This window comes from Callorhinus ursinus, unplaced genomic scaffold, assembly GCF_003265705.2.
Source record: "Callorhinus ursinus isolate GAN/ISIS: 27379988/994484 unplaced genomic scaffold, GSC_fseal_2.0 scaffold37, whole genome shotgun sequence".
Lineage (NCBI taxonomy): Eukaryota > Metazoa > Chordata > Mammalia > Carnivora > Otariidae > Callorhinus > Callorhinus ursinus.
In genome coordinates this window covers 6,782,598-6,798,962 of record NW_027397099.1, presented here as the reverse complement: position 1 = coordinate 6,798,962, position 16,365 = coordinate 6,782,598, and the positions used below count along the sequence as shown (strand labels likewise).

At 53.2% G+C, this 16,365-nt stretch overlaps 2 protein-coding genes across 2 annotated transcripts; one reads left to right on the top strand and one right to left on the bottom strand.

Annotated features, from left to right (window-relative positions):
- Positions 1–668: 668 nt before the first annotated feature.
- On the bottom strand, positions 669–2,556 carry CIAO2B (cytosolic iron-sulfur assembly component 2B). The gene is made up of 5 exons (XM_025888867.2): positions 2,370–2,556; positions 2,131–2,210; positions 1,771–1,896; positions 1,271–1,316; positions 669–879 (listed from the first exon to the last, which is right to left on the bottom strand). Exons 1-5 carry the CDS (start codon positions 2,512–2,514, stop codon positions 782–784), a joined length of 495 nt encoding a protein of 164 aa, XP_025744652.1. The 5' UTR covers positions 2,515–2,556; the 3' UTR covers positions 669–781.
- Positions 2,557–3,595: 1,039 nt separating this feature from the next.
- CES2 (carboxylesterase 2) lies at positions 3,596–14,270 on the top strand. Its single transcript, XM_025888865.2, has 12 exons — positions 3,596–3,783; positions 7,695–7,899; positions 8,771–8,912; positions 9,742–9,875; positions 9,956–10,214; positions 10,479–10,577; positions 10,844–10,984; positions 11,119–11,199; positions 11,451–11,595; positions 12,011–12,148; positions 12,673–12,745; positions 13,204–14,270. Exons 1-12 carry the CDS (start codon positions 3,708–3,710, stop codon positions 13,388–13,390), a joined length of 1,680 nt encoding a protein of 559 aa, XP_025744650.1. The 5' UTR covers positions 3,596–3,707; the 3' UTR covers positions 13,391–14,270.
- Positions 14,271–16,365: the final 2,095 nt, after the last annotated feature.

Here is a 16,365-nt window from a genome sequence, read left to right as displayed (position 1 = left end):
ACACAGCGAGAGAGGGAACACAAGCAGGGGGAATGGGAGAGGGAGAAGCAGGCTTCCCGCAGAGCAGGGAACCCGATGTGGGGCTCGATCCCAGGACCCTGGAATCATGACCTGAGCTGAAGGCAGACGCTTAACGACTGAGCCACCCAGGCGCCCCAAGAGTCAAATGCTTAACTAAGACACACAGGTGCCCCAAAGCCTGATTTAAAGAAAAAACAACAACAACGATGAACGATATTTTGGGGAAATTTATAAACGATTGGATATTAGATGGTGGTAGAGAATTTTTCAATTTTGGCCAGGTAAGAGTACTATGGTTATACAGGTTTACTCTTAGGAGACCAGGATGAAGTACTTAGGAAGTGAAGGCTCATGTGTCTACAGTTTACTCTCAAATACATTTATATTATACATACACACATAAATAAGGCCAATGTTGCAACATGTTAACAAGTGTTAAATATAGATGATGGATATAGAGGGTGTTCACTACTCTTTCAATTTTTTTGTATACTTGCAACTTTTCCTAATGAAACCATTGGAAGAAATTTTAAAAATGCACTGTATCTCATCATCCCAGCCTGTATAGGAACTTGCACTCACGATTACCATCTCCTCCCAAACCCGGGATGACCCAAGATGAAAGATTCTGAGACACACTGGGAAAATGAATATAAATTAAGGGTTTATTACAAAATGCAAAATGTTAGTTTCTCATTGTCAGTGATTCAAGAAAACAAGGCCATGAGACCTGGGTGTGACTGGGGGCAAGAAGCCAGGCTCAGGAGCGGGCTGACAGGCACTGGTTCACAACCTCCAGCAGGTGGGTATTCTCTAGGGCGGCTGCTACCCGTTCCTTATCTGCAAGCTGCTTGTTCACTGGATGGGAAAGGAATGGAGAAGGATCAAAGCCCGGCTCTGGCCAGCCTGCCAACCAGCTCCACTTCTAACCCTTGTATATATACATACACACTTGCACCAACCTCCTGTCACCTCCTTCCCAGGACCCCAAGCCTCAACCAAGCTACCCAAACCACCTGCTGCCCCCTGTACTATTAGGTCTGACACACCCTGGTCCTGTGTACTTAGAGGGAGAGGGCAGGATTGGAAGAACATGGTAAGCATAGGACACTTAAGCCAGCTTCACTCTAGGCTGCCACCTCCACTGAGGAGTCACCCACCCAGCCCTCCTCCTTCCGTCTTGCCCTACAAACCACCATGGCAAGGGGGAAGCCTCAGGGACAACGCCTCAACATCAGCCCACACTTACCTGCATGCTCCGAGGCATGGGTCCCCGGTGTAATGTGCACATCCATCTGGGAGGGAGGGAGGGGGGGTGTGAGGATTTATCACCTATCTATCCCCTCGTCCCGGTTCCCCCCACTCATCACCTTCCACTGATCCTCCTAATCGTGACTGTGGACTCTGGACCTTCCATTATGCCCCAAACCCACCCACAGCCACTCCATCTCTACCCAAAGAACTGGCTGCTACTGTTGACTTAAAGGCCTGCCTCTGCCCCATCCATGCTCCAAATCTATCTACAGCTTCCTCGTCCCCTTCCTGCCACACTCACTACTTTTCTGCACTTTCCAGCACAGGCCTTTATATCTGTTGTCCCATTCAATTGGAAAGGCTCCTCCCAGTTTCATCACCACTACTTGGGATCCGTGCAGGCTTCACTCTGATGTTCACGTTCATGCTCTCCATGTCTTCCTCAGAAGCAGAAGTTCACCCCTGTCCTACCCCGGGGGCTCAGTTCCAATTTACCTTAAAACGCTGGGGAAGGGATCGAAGAAGCTTGACTTTGATGGACAGGCCAATAAGGGTGGCCATGCTGCAGTGTGGAATGGTGGGTGTGAAGGCCACGGCCACCGTGCTCTCAGGATCGCTCACCTGGTTGAAGAATGGGATCTCAGAAGGCACTCCCTTCTTCTTACTATGTTACTTCAGGCAAATCGTCTAACCTCCAGGGGCCTGTTTCCTTATCCACGAAATGGGCACAACAATCCACCCCCTTCCGAAGACCCCCTGACGAGTCCGTGAGCCGACAGAACGCCAGTCTCCTGGTACAGATGAGCTTTTCTGACTCTTTCGAACCATCTGCCCCTCTCGGACGCTGTGACTCACCTGAACCCGGACTTGCTCTACTACGTTCAATTCTTCCAGTGTCAGTGGATGCTCCGGGTCATTAATGGAGCGAATCAGATGTGGCAAGTTAAGGAAAAGGGACTCTGTGCCTTGGTCCACTCAGAGCCCTCCGCCGGGAATGCCCGGCCCTGATACAGCGCCACTAACTGCTGGACATCATCACTTCAGCCCCCTCCCAGGACCCCGCGAACCCGCCCGCGCGCGGCAGCGACGGATATCGAAGATCTCGCGCGCGTCGATGCTGTCTGGAACCTGCTCGTCCTCCTCGCCTGCGGTCACCGGTCGCTCCCCAGAGCGCTCGTAGATGAGGGGGTTAGCGTTCTCCAGGAGGCCGCTCCCTACCCCGCCGCCGCCGCCCACCATCCCGAAACCGCGTCGGCCGCTGTAGGCGCGCACTTCCGCTCCTGCAGGAGCACTTCCGGGGAACGGGCAGGGGGCGTGGCGTGGCGGCGGGGTCGCTTGTGTGACAGGCTGCAGTGCCCGTACTCGACCTGTGTTTTGAGGCGGAGCGGTGGCCTCGGTGCCCTCTGTACGTTAACCCGGAAAAATGCAGACCGCCCCGGCGAATACACAGAGAAGGCACTTGAGCGGCACGGGGCCGTTCGAGCCCGTAGGTTAGGTGCTGGACGGCGGAGGCCACGGCTGGCTCTCGGGGACACTAAAGACCGGCCAGGCGTATCTTCGGGCACCACTTCCTCCAGGAAGTCGGCCCTCAGGCTGGGCGGGTCCCCGCGTACCAAGGGTCCTCTGTCCTGGCACCGTTTACTGCATTTCGGAGCCTCCCGGTGAGGCACCTCTGCCCCGCCCATTCTACCTGGGCCCCAGAGTGCCCTGCAGAGTCCAAAGTGTCCGATCTTTGCGGGAGGTGGGGAGAGGGAAAGCCATAGGATTGGGTTGCGGTTGTCCTTAAGATAATGCCACAGTCATGGATGCATTTCAAAAGGCAGGCTGTGGCTGAATAGGGAGGAGGCCCGCGGAGACCCTCAGATTAAAGAAAATAGGGCTTGAGGGACCTTGAGGTGGACCCAGAAACTGAGTCCTGAAAGCAAGGAAGAGCTCTCAGGAGTGGGCAGTCCCACCTCCCTGCCTTTCCTCATACGGTCCCCTTCACCCTGAACAAAGGTCGTTCCCATTTCTACATCTGGGGGAATCCTGATCGTGCACCCCCTCACGGAAGCTCTCCCGGGTTCCCTAGTCAGAGCTTATTGCTCCCGCTCTCCAGCCCGGAACCGTGACCATGAGGACAGTGAACTCAGTGACTCCAGTTTCGAGGAGAGGGTTGTTGGTGTTGCGGAGGGGCTGCAGAAGCCTCGCCGCCCCTTCTGAGGAAGCCCAAGGGGGTCTGGGCAGAGGGGAAGTGGCCATGCAGTGCCCGCCTGTCACTGGTTTTTGCTGTTCAGTGCGCCTCCCCGCCCCCCACTGCTTTCTCTGCCCAGCTAGCCCCGCCTACTCCCAGACCAGTCCAAACTCCAGACCTGGTTGAGACACTCTGAACTGCCCTGGATGGGCACCAGGGCAGTCTTTGGGTGAAAAGAGCAATGTGCTGCGAATAGACCATGCTGCTGGACCGACTTCGCGTGCGGCTGAACGCCGTGGTCTGTGGGCTCCTGCTTTTCCTCGTCCTGGGCCAGGGTGAGGCTCTTTCGAGGGGCGGCAAGGACTGGGGTGGGATTTGCCAGATTCTGCAGAGGCAGGACCTGAGGGAAGGCCCCAGGGAGGTGGATGAGGGTGGAGAACCACAGTATGGGGAAACTTGCACCAGACCCAATGCTTCGAAACCCCTGGCTGGGCCCCCTGAGGTGCAGAGAGGGTCGTGGCTGACCAAGGTCACACTGTACGGAGGGGCAAGCGAGGTCAGGAGCTCTGAGCGGCACCTGGCGATTCAGGCGGGAGTGGTGATTGTGATTCAGGACGTTTCCTTCTTAGTGTTTGTGGTAGAGCTAGCGTTGCCTGCGAAAAATAATAATTATCTTCCTGCCACGGTTTGGCTCTGAGTGTTGCGCCCTTGGCCAGAGGGGTGTCCCAGCACCTGCCAAGTGCCCCTCCAAAGGGGCTCCAGTCAAGATTACTGGCTCTTGAGGAATCTGACTGCGCAAGCCCACACCCCTGCATCCTAAAGCCTGTCTGTTGGAGAGATTGTCATATCCTATTCACCCCATGCATCTATCGGGTGAGGGCACCTTTTGGTCTCCAGAGCAAAGGGACCATTAGGATCCCCAGGGCCTTCTACACACTGCTCAGGAATTTACTCCTGAGGATGCACAGAGGATGCACACATCCTTGGTTTTCACCTAAATGATCACAAACTCCCTCCCTTTCTAGCACACAGCTTTTCCACTTCCTGACATAGGGGGTGACCTCCCCACAGCTATACATGCTAGAGCTTCCTCATACCGTTTCCTGCAAGGGTTTCTCTTCAAAGAGGAAGCATCCTTAATGTAACTGGCTTCTGATCAGGACATTTCAACAGGTTGTGTCCTTTGCCACAACAACCTTCAGGCATTGGAGGCCAGTGGCCACAGTGAATTACGTGGACAGATATCCCACCTGTGTAGACAGCATGTTACTGGGGGGAGGGGTGGGCCTTTGACTTGGGAAGACATTGCTCAGTTGCCCTCTGTGGAACCTGTGAGCGGCTGCTGACCTGGCCTTATCCACATGCTCTGGCATCAAGCATGTGCATCAGTGTTGATCCAGTAGGTGATCTGAGCAGGGAATAGGCAGGCGAGCTGCGAAGGGAAAGGTGGGTCTGGCAGGGGAGTGGGCTCTGAACAGGCAAAAACCAGTGACAGGCGGGCACTGCATGGCCACTTCCCCTCTGCCCAGACCCCCTTGGGCTTCCTCAGAAGGGGCGGCGAGGCTTCTGCAGCCCCTCCACAATACCAACAACCCTCTCCTCAAAACTGGAGTCACTGAGTTCACTGTCCTCATGGTCACAGGCCTGATAAGGGTGTTCGGGGCTGGAGAGCGGGAGCAATAAGCTGTGACTGGGGAACCCGGGAGAGCTTCCGTGAAGGGGTGCACGATCAGGATTCCCCCAGATGTAGAAATGGGAACGACCTTTGTTCAGGGTGAAGGGGACCGTATGAGGAAAGGCAGGGAGGTGGGACTGCCCACTCCTGAGAGCTCTTCCTTGCTTTCAGGACTCAGTTTCTGGGTCCACCTCAAGGTCCCTCATGCCCTGTTGTCTCTGATCTGTAGGTAGTATAGATCCCTGAGGCTGTTTTTTGGTTTTGTTTTTTACTTTTTATTATGAACCAGGCTCAGGTTGGCCAAATTCTGCAGAAGCAGAACCTGAACCTGCGGAAGGAAAGCTCCAGGCAGGCAGGAGCTGGTGGAGATGACACCAGGGAAACTGGGAGCCTGACTGCTTATCTCCATGCACCCTGAGGGATAGAGAGGGTTGGTGCTGCCTGCAGTCACACAGCACCAAAGGGTTTCCGGTCTGTGGTAGAACAGTATAACACACCCACTGAATCCATGACGTACCTTCAGTGTTTATCAAGACCTGAGCAACCTGGTGTTGTCTAGACGACCACCTCTTCCTTGCACCATTATATGAAGCAAATTATATCATCTGTAGATGATATTATATCATCTGTAGATATTTCTATGTCTTCTTAAGAGAAAAGGAATATATATACATATAACAATACCATGATTTCTTAATGTAATCAAGTATCTAGCTAAATGTTCCTATTTCATATTATCTCATAAATGATACTAGCAGGGTTTTTTTTTTAAATCAGGATTCAAATAAGGTCCATACTTTGAAAATTGGTAGATGTGTTGCAGCTTTGAGATATAATCCACATAGTATACGTTCACCTGTTTAAAGTATACAATTCAATGGTTTTTAGTATATTCAAAAGTTCAGCACATCGATTCCTCCTTTCCCCCACCTTGAGCCCTAGGCAACCACCAATCTGCTTTATGTCTCTATGGATATGCCAGTTCTGGGCATTTCATATAAATGAAATCATCCCATATGTGATTCTTTGTGACGGACTTCTTTCACTGAGCGTAAGGTTTTTAAGGTTCATCCATGTTAACATGTTCAGTACTTTTTTCTCTGTATGCTGAATGATGTTCCATTGTACAGGCGGGATACATTTTATTGATCCATTTGTCAGTTGATGGACATTTGGATTGTTTCCACTTTTTGGCTATTGTAAATAATCCTGCTATGAGCATTCACATGCAGGTTTTTGCGTGGATGTATGTTTTCAGTTCTCTTGGGCTTATGCCTAGAAGTAGAATTGCTGGGTCGTATGGTAACTCTATGTTTAACTTTTTGAAAAACTGCCAGATTGCTTTCCAAAACACCTGCACCACTTTACCTTCTCACCAGCAAGGTGTGAAGGTTCCAGTTTTTCTACATCCTTACCAATGTGTGTTATTATCAGCCTTTTTTATGTGACTCTCTTTGAGTCTTCAGTCTCCCTCTGCCTCTCTTTTATTTTCCTTGTAATTTTGTTTTTATATCGAAGAAACCAATTTAGTTGTTCTGGAGAGGATCCCAGAGTTTGGGCTTTGCTGATTACATCCATATGGTGTCTTTTAACTGTTTCCCTGCCCCTGGTATGCGTGGCTGTACATTTGTATTCATTTATTTGTATTCTACAGGGTTGATCAGATTTCAATTTCAGGTTCTGCTTTGTTATGTTTTGGGGCAAAACTACTTCATGTGGGGCTATGGACTTCCATCAGAAAACATACATCATCTGACTGTCTTGCTTTTTGTGACAAAGTCAGTTGTTAACATCACAGTCAGATTCCAGCGAGTCTTTCTCTTAGCATGAGTGAAGTGAACATTTCTTCCTTGGCATATGAGCCATTTATTTGTATTCCTTACTCTGAACGTATTCCCTCACCATTTCATATTCGTTCACCAAATATGCACAACTGGCACACTTCTTATTCATTTGTAGAAATTCTTTGTGTGTTAAGAATCTCACCTGGGCTCCTTGTGTTAGGCGACCTCAGTCACTTCCTCCCTCCCTGATACCCATAGTAGGGCGGGTGGTCCTTCTTACCGTCTAGTTACAGTGGTGCCTCATTTACATAGCTCTCCTCACCATATCATCACTCCTGGTTTGAAAGATGCTTTCTTTATGTCATTTCTTACCACTTAGAGCACGAGATCCCTAGGGACAGGAGCCTTGAGTGTCCAATTCCCACAGTTCTACTGCCTCATGTGATCCACATTGTCAGCAGAAAGGATACTCTCACCCCTTCAAGCTTATGTGACCATTTGTTTGAAGCTCCTGGGGCTCAACGATGGTGCTGGGTCCCAGGAAGCCTCACCGAGTGTGGTGGAAAAGGCTGGGGCCAGACCCAGCGAAGAGAGTTGGGGGAGTGGGCGGGAGCGTGGGGGGAGGTGTGCTGTGGACACCCAGGATTAAAGGCAGGAAATTTGTAAAGCAAGTATTTGTAGATCAGAGTTCCTTGAGCTGAGGACCGGAAGCAGCCAGCAACATCAATAGCCTGGGAGGGCAGCTGATGGGTAGACTCAACCCTGATGTCCATTTCTCTGCTCACAGGCCAGGACTCTGCCAGCCCCATCCGGACCACACACACCGGGCAGGTGCAGGGGAGCCTCGTCCATGTAAAAGATACTGATGTGGGAGTCCACACCTTCCTGGGAATTCCCTTTGCCAAGCCGCCTCTAGGGCCCCTGCGATTTGCACCCCCCGAGCCTCCTGAACCTTGGAGTGGTGTAAAGGATGGGACCTCCCACCCAGCCATGTAAGCAGGGAGTCCAAGGAACTCCAGTGGAGGGTGGAGGGTACTCCAAGTTCTGGGCCAGGCTGCAGTTGTCATTTTATCTAAACCGTCAAGGCCAGTCTCCCCTCTGAGTTTAGTGGATCCCCACATGCATTTTTCCCAGGAGCATGCAGACACTTGGAAGGGTAAAGTAACTTGCCCAGGCTCCAGGCTTGACAGTTAAAGCAGAGACACGCATCTGCCTCACTTCTAGCCATGTCAGGTGTTCTCTGCCACCAGGGGAGGCTTGGGTTGGCTCCATGAACCCCGTAATAGCCCTTGACTCCAGCAGCAGGTACTGTAGATCCCTGAGGAGTGGAGGACCCCCTCTGTGTGCAGTTACTGGGCCAGTGACAGGGCCAGCTGCCATGGGCCAAAGGGCATGTGTATGTTCTTGCAACTGGAAACTCAGTAGGAGAGATGAGGTTCCCTGAGAGCCTGAGAGCCTGATTGGAGCTGAGGGCTGTCCCACTGCCCTTCTCATGAGAAGTTAATATCCATTCATTCGGGCAGCACACGGATGTGGGCTACTCCCCTGTTCCACGCCTGTCTGGGTACAGGAATACAGTGCTGAATGTCAACACTTGCAACCCACAGCTCTCACAGAGACCCCCAAGAGTCGAGATTTCCCAGCCTCAGGAGTGTTGGTATGCAAGGCCTTCATAACCTTGAGGCATCCCTGGAAGACGGGGCTCCCTCCCAGCTTCCCCAGAGCCTGCGGCCTGTGACTTGGTGCAGAGGGGCTTTAGGGAAGGACCATGTGTGACAAGGTCTTGGGGGAAGTGGGACTGAAGGTGACGGGTAACAAATCTGGGCCCAGGATCTGGTTTTGACCGTGGTACGGCCCCACTAGGTGTCTGCAGAACATCACTACCATGAATGCAGTGGTTTTGAAACTGTTGAATATGACCCTGCCTTTCACCTCCATGTCCGAAGACTGCCTTTACCTTAACATTTATACACCTGCCCACGCCCATGAAGCTTCCAGTCTGCCGGTGAGTGCCAGGCCCCCGCCGGCTGGGGTGTGGGAGCACCCTTCTGCAAGAAGATTCTGCAAGAAGATTAGAAGGGACAGGATCAGCCTGGGCCCCCTGCAGTGTGGACCCTGTTAAGAAGCCTCTCACTGTTGGGTCCAAGAGAGTGTTTCTTACCCAGCATGAGTGGCTGACCCTTGGGCATGGGGTCATAGGACCCTGGCTGCTCACAGAGGTCAGAAGCTATGGCCCTGGGATGGACACAAGACTCACCCAACCAACTCATGCCCAGGAGACCCACTCAGGTGCTGTATCTGTTGGACCAACGAGAATGGAGAAACTTTTAATTAACATGCATGTGGGATGACCCCCCTTTTCTTTTCACCTCAGAGAGAGTTCCAGGAGAGATGGAGCCAGGCTTTGGTACATAGTGTGGGACCCAAAGTATGAGAAGCCCAGTTTTCCTGATAGAAATTGGGTCACCTTCAGCCCAGGTTGTGAAGACACCACCCTCTCCTGCCTGAGCTCTATGTGTTTAGGCAGACAGAGCCAAAGTGGTGGAGAGTCGGGTACCTGGGTGGCTCAGTCGTTGAGCGTCTGCCTTCAGCTCAGGTCATGATCCCAGGATCCTGGGATCGAGCCCCACATCGGGCTCCCTGCTCCGCGGGAGGCCTGCTTCTCCCTCTCACACTACCCCCTGCTTGTGTTCCCTCTCTCGCTGTGTCTCTCTCTGTCAAATAAATAAATAAAGTCTTTAAAAAAAAAAAAGTGGTGGAGAGTTCAGGTAGCAGCCCCAGTGGGGTTTGGGCTGGGTGGGAGCCACATGGTGTCTGTGCCTCTATTTCCCCAGGTGTTGGTGTGGATCCACGGTGGCGGGCTTGTGATGGGCATGGCTTCCCTATATGATGGCTCTGTGCTGGCGGCCTTTGAGAATGTGGTGGTAGTCACTATCCAGTACCGCCTGGGTCTGCTGGGCTTCTTCAGGTGAGACGGGGCTAGGCAGGGCAATGCCGGCTGAATGAAGCCGGGACAGCCCCATCATGCTTGTCCTTGTCACCTCTCAGCACTGGAGACAAGCACGCACCTGGAAATTGGGGCTACCTGGATCAAGTGGCCGCGCTACGCTGGGTCCAGCAAAATATTGCCTATTTTGGAGGAGACCCTGGCCATGTCACCATTTTTGGCGAGTCCGCGGGTGGCACAAGCGTGTCCTCCCATATCGTGTCCCCCATGTCCCAAGGACTCTTCCATCGTGCCATCATGGAGAGCGGTGTGGCCCTGTTGCCTGGTCTCATTGTCAGCTCATCCAATGAGGTCTCCATGGTGAGTACCCCCAACTGTGGGAAGCCAGACTGCTGCCTCATCTCTTAGCTCTCAGCCTCCATTACTCTCTTAAATGGGGATAACAAGGGGCCCTGTCATGGGCAGGACTGTCCAGGCAGGTGGGCCAGCCCCTCTGGCTGAGACCTCCGAATCCACACCTAATACCTTGAGATTTGGGGTGCACCTGCTCCTGGCTGGGACATTGGGCAAATCCTTCTCCCCTATCTGGAAGGATGAGCCAGCCCCTGCCTGGTCTCTTTACAGATGGTGGCCAACCTGTCTGCCTGTGGCCAGGTTGACTCAGAGGCCCTTGTGGGCTGCCTGCGGGGCAAAACTGAAGAGGAGATTCTGGCCATCAGCCAGGTTGGGCTGAATGGACGTGTGTATGGAAGAAGGGGACCAGTAGGGGTGGGGAGGCTGTCCTTTACATTCTCTGGGCAAGTTACTCCATCTCCACACCTTGGTGTCCTCACAGCCCTGGGTGGAAAGTTGAGGCCAGGCCATGCTAAGCCAATGGCAGGACCTCTTGGGGGAGGGGGTGTGAGCATCCTGGATGAGTTGGGAGGGGGTGAACGGGACTCAGAGCGCATCAGGAATTGTCTGGGACCTCACTTTGTGGGCCCTCTCAGCCCTTCATGGTCATCCCTGGCGTAGTGGATGGGACCTTCCTGCCCAGGCACCCCCAGGAGCTTCTGGCCTCCGCTGACTTTCAACCTGTCCCCAGCATCATTGGTGTCAACAACGATGAGTACGGCTGGTTCATCCCCTCGGTGAGTCCCAGCCCCAAGCTCCCAGGTGCCGGGGGCCCATGGGGGTGGGGGTGGGGGTGGGGGGGAATCAGGGCTCAGGGCGTCAGAGCTCTAGGCCCATCCTACCCTCAACTGGAGATTCCCCCACTACCCAGACCATGAACATCTTTGACACCCAGAAGGAATTGGACAGAGAGACGGTGAAGGCTATCCTGCAGCAAGTGTCGACAATGTTGGTGAGGCTTCTGGGGTCTTGCCCCAATGGAGGGGGACTCCTGTCCTGTCCAGAGGCATGGGAAAACCCAGCCCCAAGATATCTTGTCCATGCATTGTCCCCCATGAGCAAAGGCTGGGGTCACCCCAGAGCTCGGCCCCTTCCTCCCATTCCCTATACCACCCCAGGATCCATCTCCCCAAACCTGACCCTGCTGCCTCCCTCCTACTGCCAGCCTGCCTAACCTGACTATTTCTGATCCCCCTGGGGTAGACGTTGCCTCCTGAGTCTGTTGACCTGTTGATGGAGGAGTACATGGGGGACAGTGGGGACCCACAGATCCTCCAAGCCCTGTTCTCTGAGATGATGGGGGACTGCATCTTCGTGATCCCTACACTCCAAGTAGCCAATTTTCAGCGTGAGTACATCTATAAGGCCAGACCAGTGAGGGGGCAGCTCAGAGCTATAGGTCCCAGGTGAGGTCTATTGGTGTCCAGGTCCCAACCCATGTCTATGTATTGGGTCCTTAGGTGCCAAGCACTTGATGTCCCTCATCTCAGTAAATCCTCGAAGCTAGTCTAAGAGATGGATGTTTTCCCCATTTTACAGATGAGGACCTTCAGTGACTTGCCCAAAACCACACAGCTAGGAAGCTCCGAGGTGATGATTTGAACCCAGGTCCTTCCCACTGCTCTCGCTCCAGCCAGGGGCTCGCTCACCCCGTTGTTCAGATTCCAACCAGCTTTAGACCTAGCTATCTTGTCACCGTGGGTGATGCAGGAGAGCCCAGGTAAGGGACCACCATGTCATGGCCTATCCACCCCACCCCCTAGGCTTACACGCCCCGGTCTACTTCTACGAGTTCCAGCATCGGCCCAGCTTCCTCAAGGACAGCAAGCCGCCCCATGTGAGGGCAGACCATGGTGACGAGTTACTCTTTGTTTTCGGAACCCTCTCTTGGAGAGGCTACGGTGAGTGTTCCTGGGAGGGGTCCCTCAGAGACTCCTCGTTCCCAGAATGGGGGACAGGGCCTTGCCTGGGTCCCTGCGTGAGGGTGACAGATGAGCAAACCAAGGCTCAGAGAGAGGATGGGACCAGGTGCCCAAGATCTTACAGCTAGAGAGGCTGAGCTAGAATTGGAGTCCAAGACTCTTCAGAATGGGGCCTATGCTCCCTCCACCTCCCCCCACCCCAACCATGGATGCCTGGCATGGGTGCAGAGGAGGGTGTTTCACAGGCATATTTGTTTCTTAAGTCACTTTCCGGTGTCAGGAGGAGGGAGAGAGCCTTCTCAGTCAGGAATGAGCCTTGTTGGGGTGAGAGGGCCTGGTGCCCCAGGGCTGGGGTGGGGAGTGGGCAGAGAGCCAGGCCGGGGGAGGGCAGAAGAGGGCCCAAAGAAAAGCTGCACATGGGCTGGTGAGTGTGGTGGGGGCTGACCCGTGTGCTGGCCTGGGGTTGGCCTTCACCTGGACCCTTTCCCTCTTGCTCTCTGTAGTTGAAGTCACGGAGGAAGAAAAGCTGTTGAGCAGGAAGATGATGAAATACTGGGCTAACTTTGCTCGAAATGGGTGAGATATCACACCCCACCCCAACGTCCAGGGCGGGGGGGGTGCTTGAACCCATTCGCGGGCCCCCCTTTTCTGTTGTGACCTCATTAGCGTACGTGTATCCTTAATTCCATGGTGGCTCCTTCCCCAGCTCCAGGTCCCACACAGACAGGGAGGGGCCTTGTGGGTGCTGGGCACTCCATCCATCTCCAGGTGACCTGGAAGAGGGGGACAGTGCTATGTTACCCACAGAGCCTCCCTCTGACGGGAAGGGAAGAAACAGTCCAGGTCGCCCTGCCTCCTGGTGACACTCTAGTGGGAGGTAGTTTCTTTCCACATCTAGAAGCATCCCCCTGTCATTCTCCAAGGCCACCTGGCCCGTTTGGCACCTTGCCTGACCCAAGTCGGGGTGCCAGGTCTGGGCTCAGCAGGGCTCCGAGTGACTCTCCCCCTGCCCTGCCGGGAGGGCATGTCTACAGGGACCCCAACGGCGAGGGTCTGCCCCACTGGCCCGTGTTCGACCAGGAAGAGCAGTACCTGCAGCTGAACACGCAGCCTGCAGTGGGCCGGGCCCTGAAGGCCCAGAGGCTTCAGTTCTGGACGAAGACCCTACCCCAGAAGACACGGGAGCTAATGGAGGCGGAGGGGAAGCACACAGAGCTGTAGCTTGCTGTGTCTGGGGCTGAAGGGCCGGGGAGGGGGGGCTCGAGTGCAGGTGGGGGTCTGCCGGATATACCCACACACACGCACTAAGGAGCCAGGAGCTTTGCCTTCCTTCACTTAGCCATTCATTCGTTCTGCCAGCCAGCCAGCCAGCCAGCATTTATTAAGAACCTACTGCATCTTGTTAGTTGCCAAGCCCCCACAGGGCCTCTCATGTTAGACACACTCAGTGAATCCCCCCATTGGCAAACCCCGATGGAAGTTCACACTGCGCTGAGCCTCAGGCCCCACCCCCACCCTCCCTCTCCTCTCCTTTTGAAGGCCGGTGATTTGGGAAATGTTACCTACACCTGGCTCTCAGCAAGCGCCATGTGCTCTCGTATTTGTACGGAGCCAGTAGAAAATCTGGATGACAGGAACCCAGGAGCTCCAAGATCTTGGCCACCGAGCCCACCAACTACTGAGGATGTAGAAGTCCCTGTCCCCACCCGTTGTCCCCTCGACTAAATGTCATCTACCACTGACATTTAAACACCCACCTAGTCACTTACCTGTGTCACACAAGGTGACCAACTCCATTTTTTTGTAAGAAGACTGAGCTTGTCCATGGGCCCCTGGAGCCTGGGCGAGCTGTTCAGTGGCCAGGAGAGCCAGATGGGTCCCTCAGCCACCCACCTCCTGAAGTCTGCCTTTATTTTCAGTGGTTCTGTGAAACGGCTGGGGGTGGGGGAGGGCAAACGTTACACAACTGCCGCACATCAATACAGATGTTTATCTGTGAGATGTTCCCTGGAAGTAGGATTGGGAGACCAGAAAGTCCAGGAGAAGAGACTCTTGTCTCCTTGCTTCCAAAGGTCTCTCCATCCAAGGGGGTCTCCTCTCGCCTTTTGGAATTCTCCTTGCCAACCTTCCCCCAACTCACCGTGGGCATCCACATGATCAGTTTCCCTGCTTACCCCATTGCCTCCCCTAAACTTTTCCCTCCCTCACCTTATCCGACCCCCCTCCCCCTGCCCGCAAAGGAAACCCTCTCATACACAGGATTTGATCTCAGCCTGCAGAGATACCAAATTGTGTTCACTGGGCCTCTTTGCTCTACCAAAGCACTTTTTCTCTCAGAGGCTGTATCCTTCTTCTCATAGACCTAAGAGTCCTGCTATGGCCCTGCCTCTGCCAACTTGCCCTCTCCAGGCACTAGACTCTCCAGGAGGAAAGCCCCCTTCCTTCCCTCCACTGCCTGTAAGCCCAACCACAGAGCCTCTGGAAGTGGGGTCTGAAGGATGGACACTGGCCACCAGATGGCAGACAAGGGTAACCTTAAGCCTGGGCCCTCTTGAACTAGAGGGGGGGGGGCTTTCCTTTTAAGGGGCACTGGAGCATAAGGCTTCTCCTGCATCCTGAAAGCATTTATTGAGCACCCACTGCATGCATGTCTCTGTATGGTTTTCAGTCCTGCAGATGCACAATATACTTTCCAAAAGTGGGTTCCCAGTATTAGTTTTTTAGTCATCTTATTTTTTAAACAGTTTTGTTGTGGAATAATTTACATACAATTGAATTCCTTTAGATGTACGGTTTCACAAAGTTGGCTAAATATATAAGACAGACATGACCTGAGGCGAAGGCAGACGCTCAACCGACTGAGTCATCCAGGGGCCCCTCAAGTTTTAGAATGTTTCTAAACTCCAAAGAGTTCCTTTGTGCCCCTTTGTAGTCAGGCAGTGCCCTGACCCTGGTCCCACACAGCCACCAAACTGCCTTCTATTGCTATAGTTTGCCTTTTCTAGAATGTCATAGAAATGGAATCATTTATTACTGGTTTCTGTCATTTAACATAATGTTTCTGAGATTCAACCAGAATCTTTTTTGCTGCAAAGTAGTATGCCACACATGGTATGCTACATTTTTTTCCCGTTCACCAATTAATGGACGTTTGCGTGATTTCTATTTTTTGGCTTTATTAAAGTTGCTGTGAACATTTTCAGACAGGTCTTTGTGTGGACATGTGTTTTCATTTCTTTTTTTTTAATATTTTTTATTTATTTATTTGACAGATAGAGAGCACAGGTAGGCAGAGGGGCAGGCAGAGGGAAAGGGAGAAGCAGGCTCTCTGCTGAGCAGGGAGCCTGATGCGGGGCTCGATCCCAGGACCCTGGGATCATGACCTGAGCCGAAGGCAGTCGCTTAACCGACTGAGCCACCCAGGCGCCCCTTCATTTCTTTTTTTAAAAAGATTTTATTTCTTAGAGGGTGAGAGAGAGAGCACACGAGCGGGGGAGGGCAGGGGGAGACGGAGAAGCAGGCTCCCCACTGAGCAAGGAGCCCCATGCGACGCAATGCGGGGCTCGATCCCAGGACCCCGGGATCATGACCTGAGCCGAAGGCAGACGCTTAACCGACTGAGCCACTCCCGCGCCCAGTGTTTTCATTTCTTTGGGGAAAATAGCTGAGAGTGGAATTGCTGGGTTATATGGCAAGTGCATGTTTAACTTTTAAAGAAAATGCCAACCCGTCTTCCAAAGTGACTGTACCATGTTTGTGCCCCCACCAACCACCTATGAGGGTTCTAATTGCTCCATAGCCTTGTCAACACTTGGTCTTATCAGTCTCCTACCGTTGATTAATTGTAGTGGGTGTGTAGTGGTATCTTACTGTGCTTGGTTCCCTGTTTCAGTGTCTTTCTCTCTGTCTCTCTGTCCCTGTCTCTGTCTCTCTCCCCTCCTTGCTCCTGCTCTCCTGCATGTACGTATGGATCAAGGTGCAGGGAGAGGGATGGGCCCCACCTGGGAGGCTGCCAGAGACAATCCGGGAAGGTGCACTGGTTATTTTCCACAGAGAGAAGTTTGACCCTGGGCCTCTCCAGCTCTGAGTGCCAGCTGGAACCCCCGGAGAGAATCTGGCATCTTGTCTAGGCATGACCCTCACCCAGCTCCTCACGGAGCCAGCACTTCTGTTCGAATCGGTAAATATTTGCCAGT

Coding starts and splice junctions, on each gene's coding strand:
- CIAO2B (XM_025888867.2), bottom strand. CDS start 2,514: ATGGTGGGCGGCGGCGGCGGGGTAGGGAGCGGCCTCCTGGAGAACGCT. Junction 1,897..2,130: donor TAGAGCAAGTCCGGGTTCAG/GTGAGTCACAGC, acceptor TTCTTCAACCAG/GTGAGCGATCCTGAGAGCAC. Junction 1,317..1,770: donor CCCTTCCCCAGCGTTTTAAG/GTAAATTGGAAC, acceptor CCTCCCTCCCAG/ATGGATGTGCACATTACACC.
- CES2 (XM_025888865.2), top strand. CDS start 3,708: ATGCTGCTGGACCGACTTCGCGTGCGGCTGAACGCCGTGGTCTGTGGG. Junction 7,900..8,770: donor GGGACCTCCCACCCAGCCAT/GTAAGCAGGGAG, acceptor CGGCCCCACTAG/GTGTCTGCAGAACATCACTA. Junction 12,149..12,672: donor CCTCTCTTGGAGAGGCTACG/GTGAGTGTTCCT, acceptor TGCTCTCTGTAG/TTGAAGTCACGGAGGAAGAA.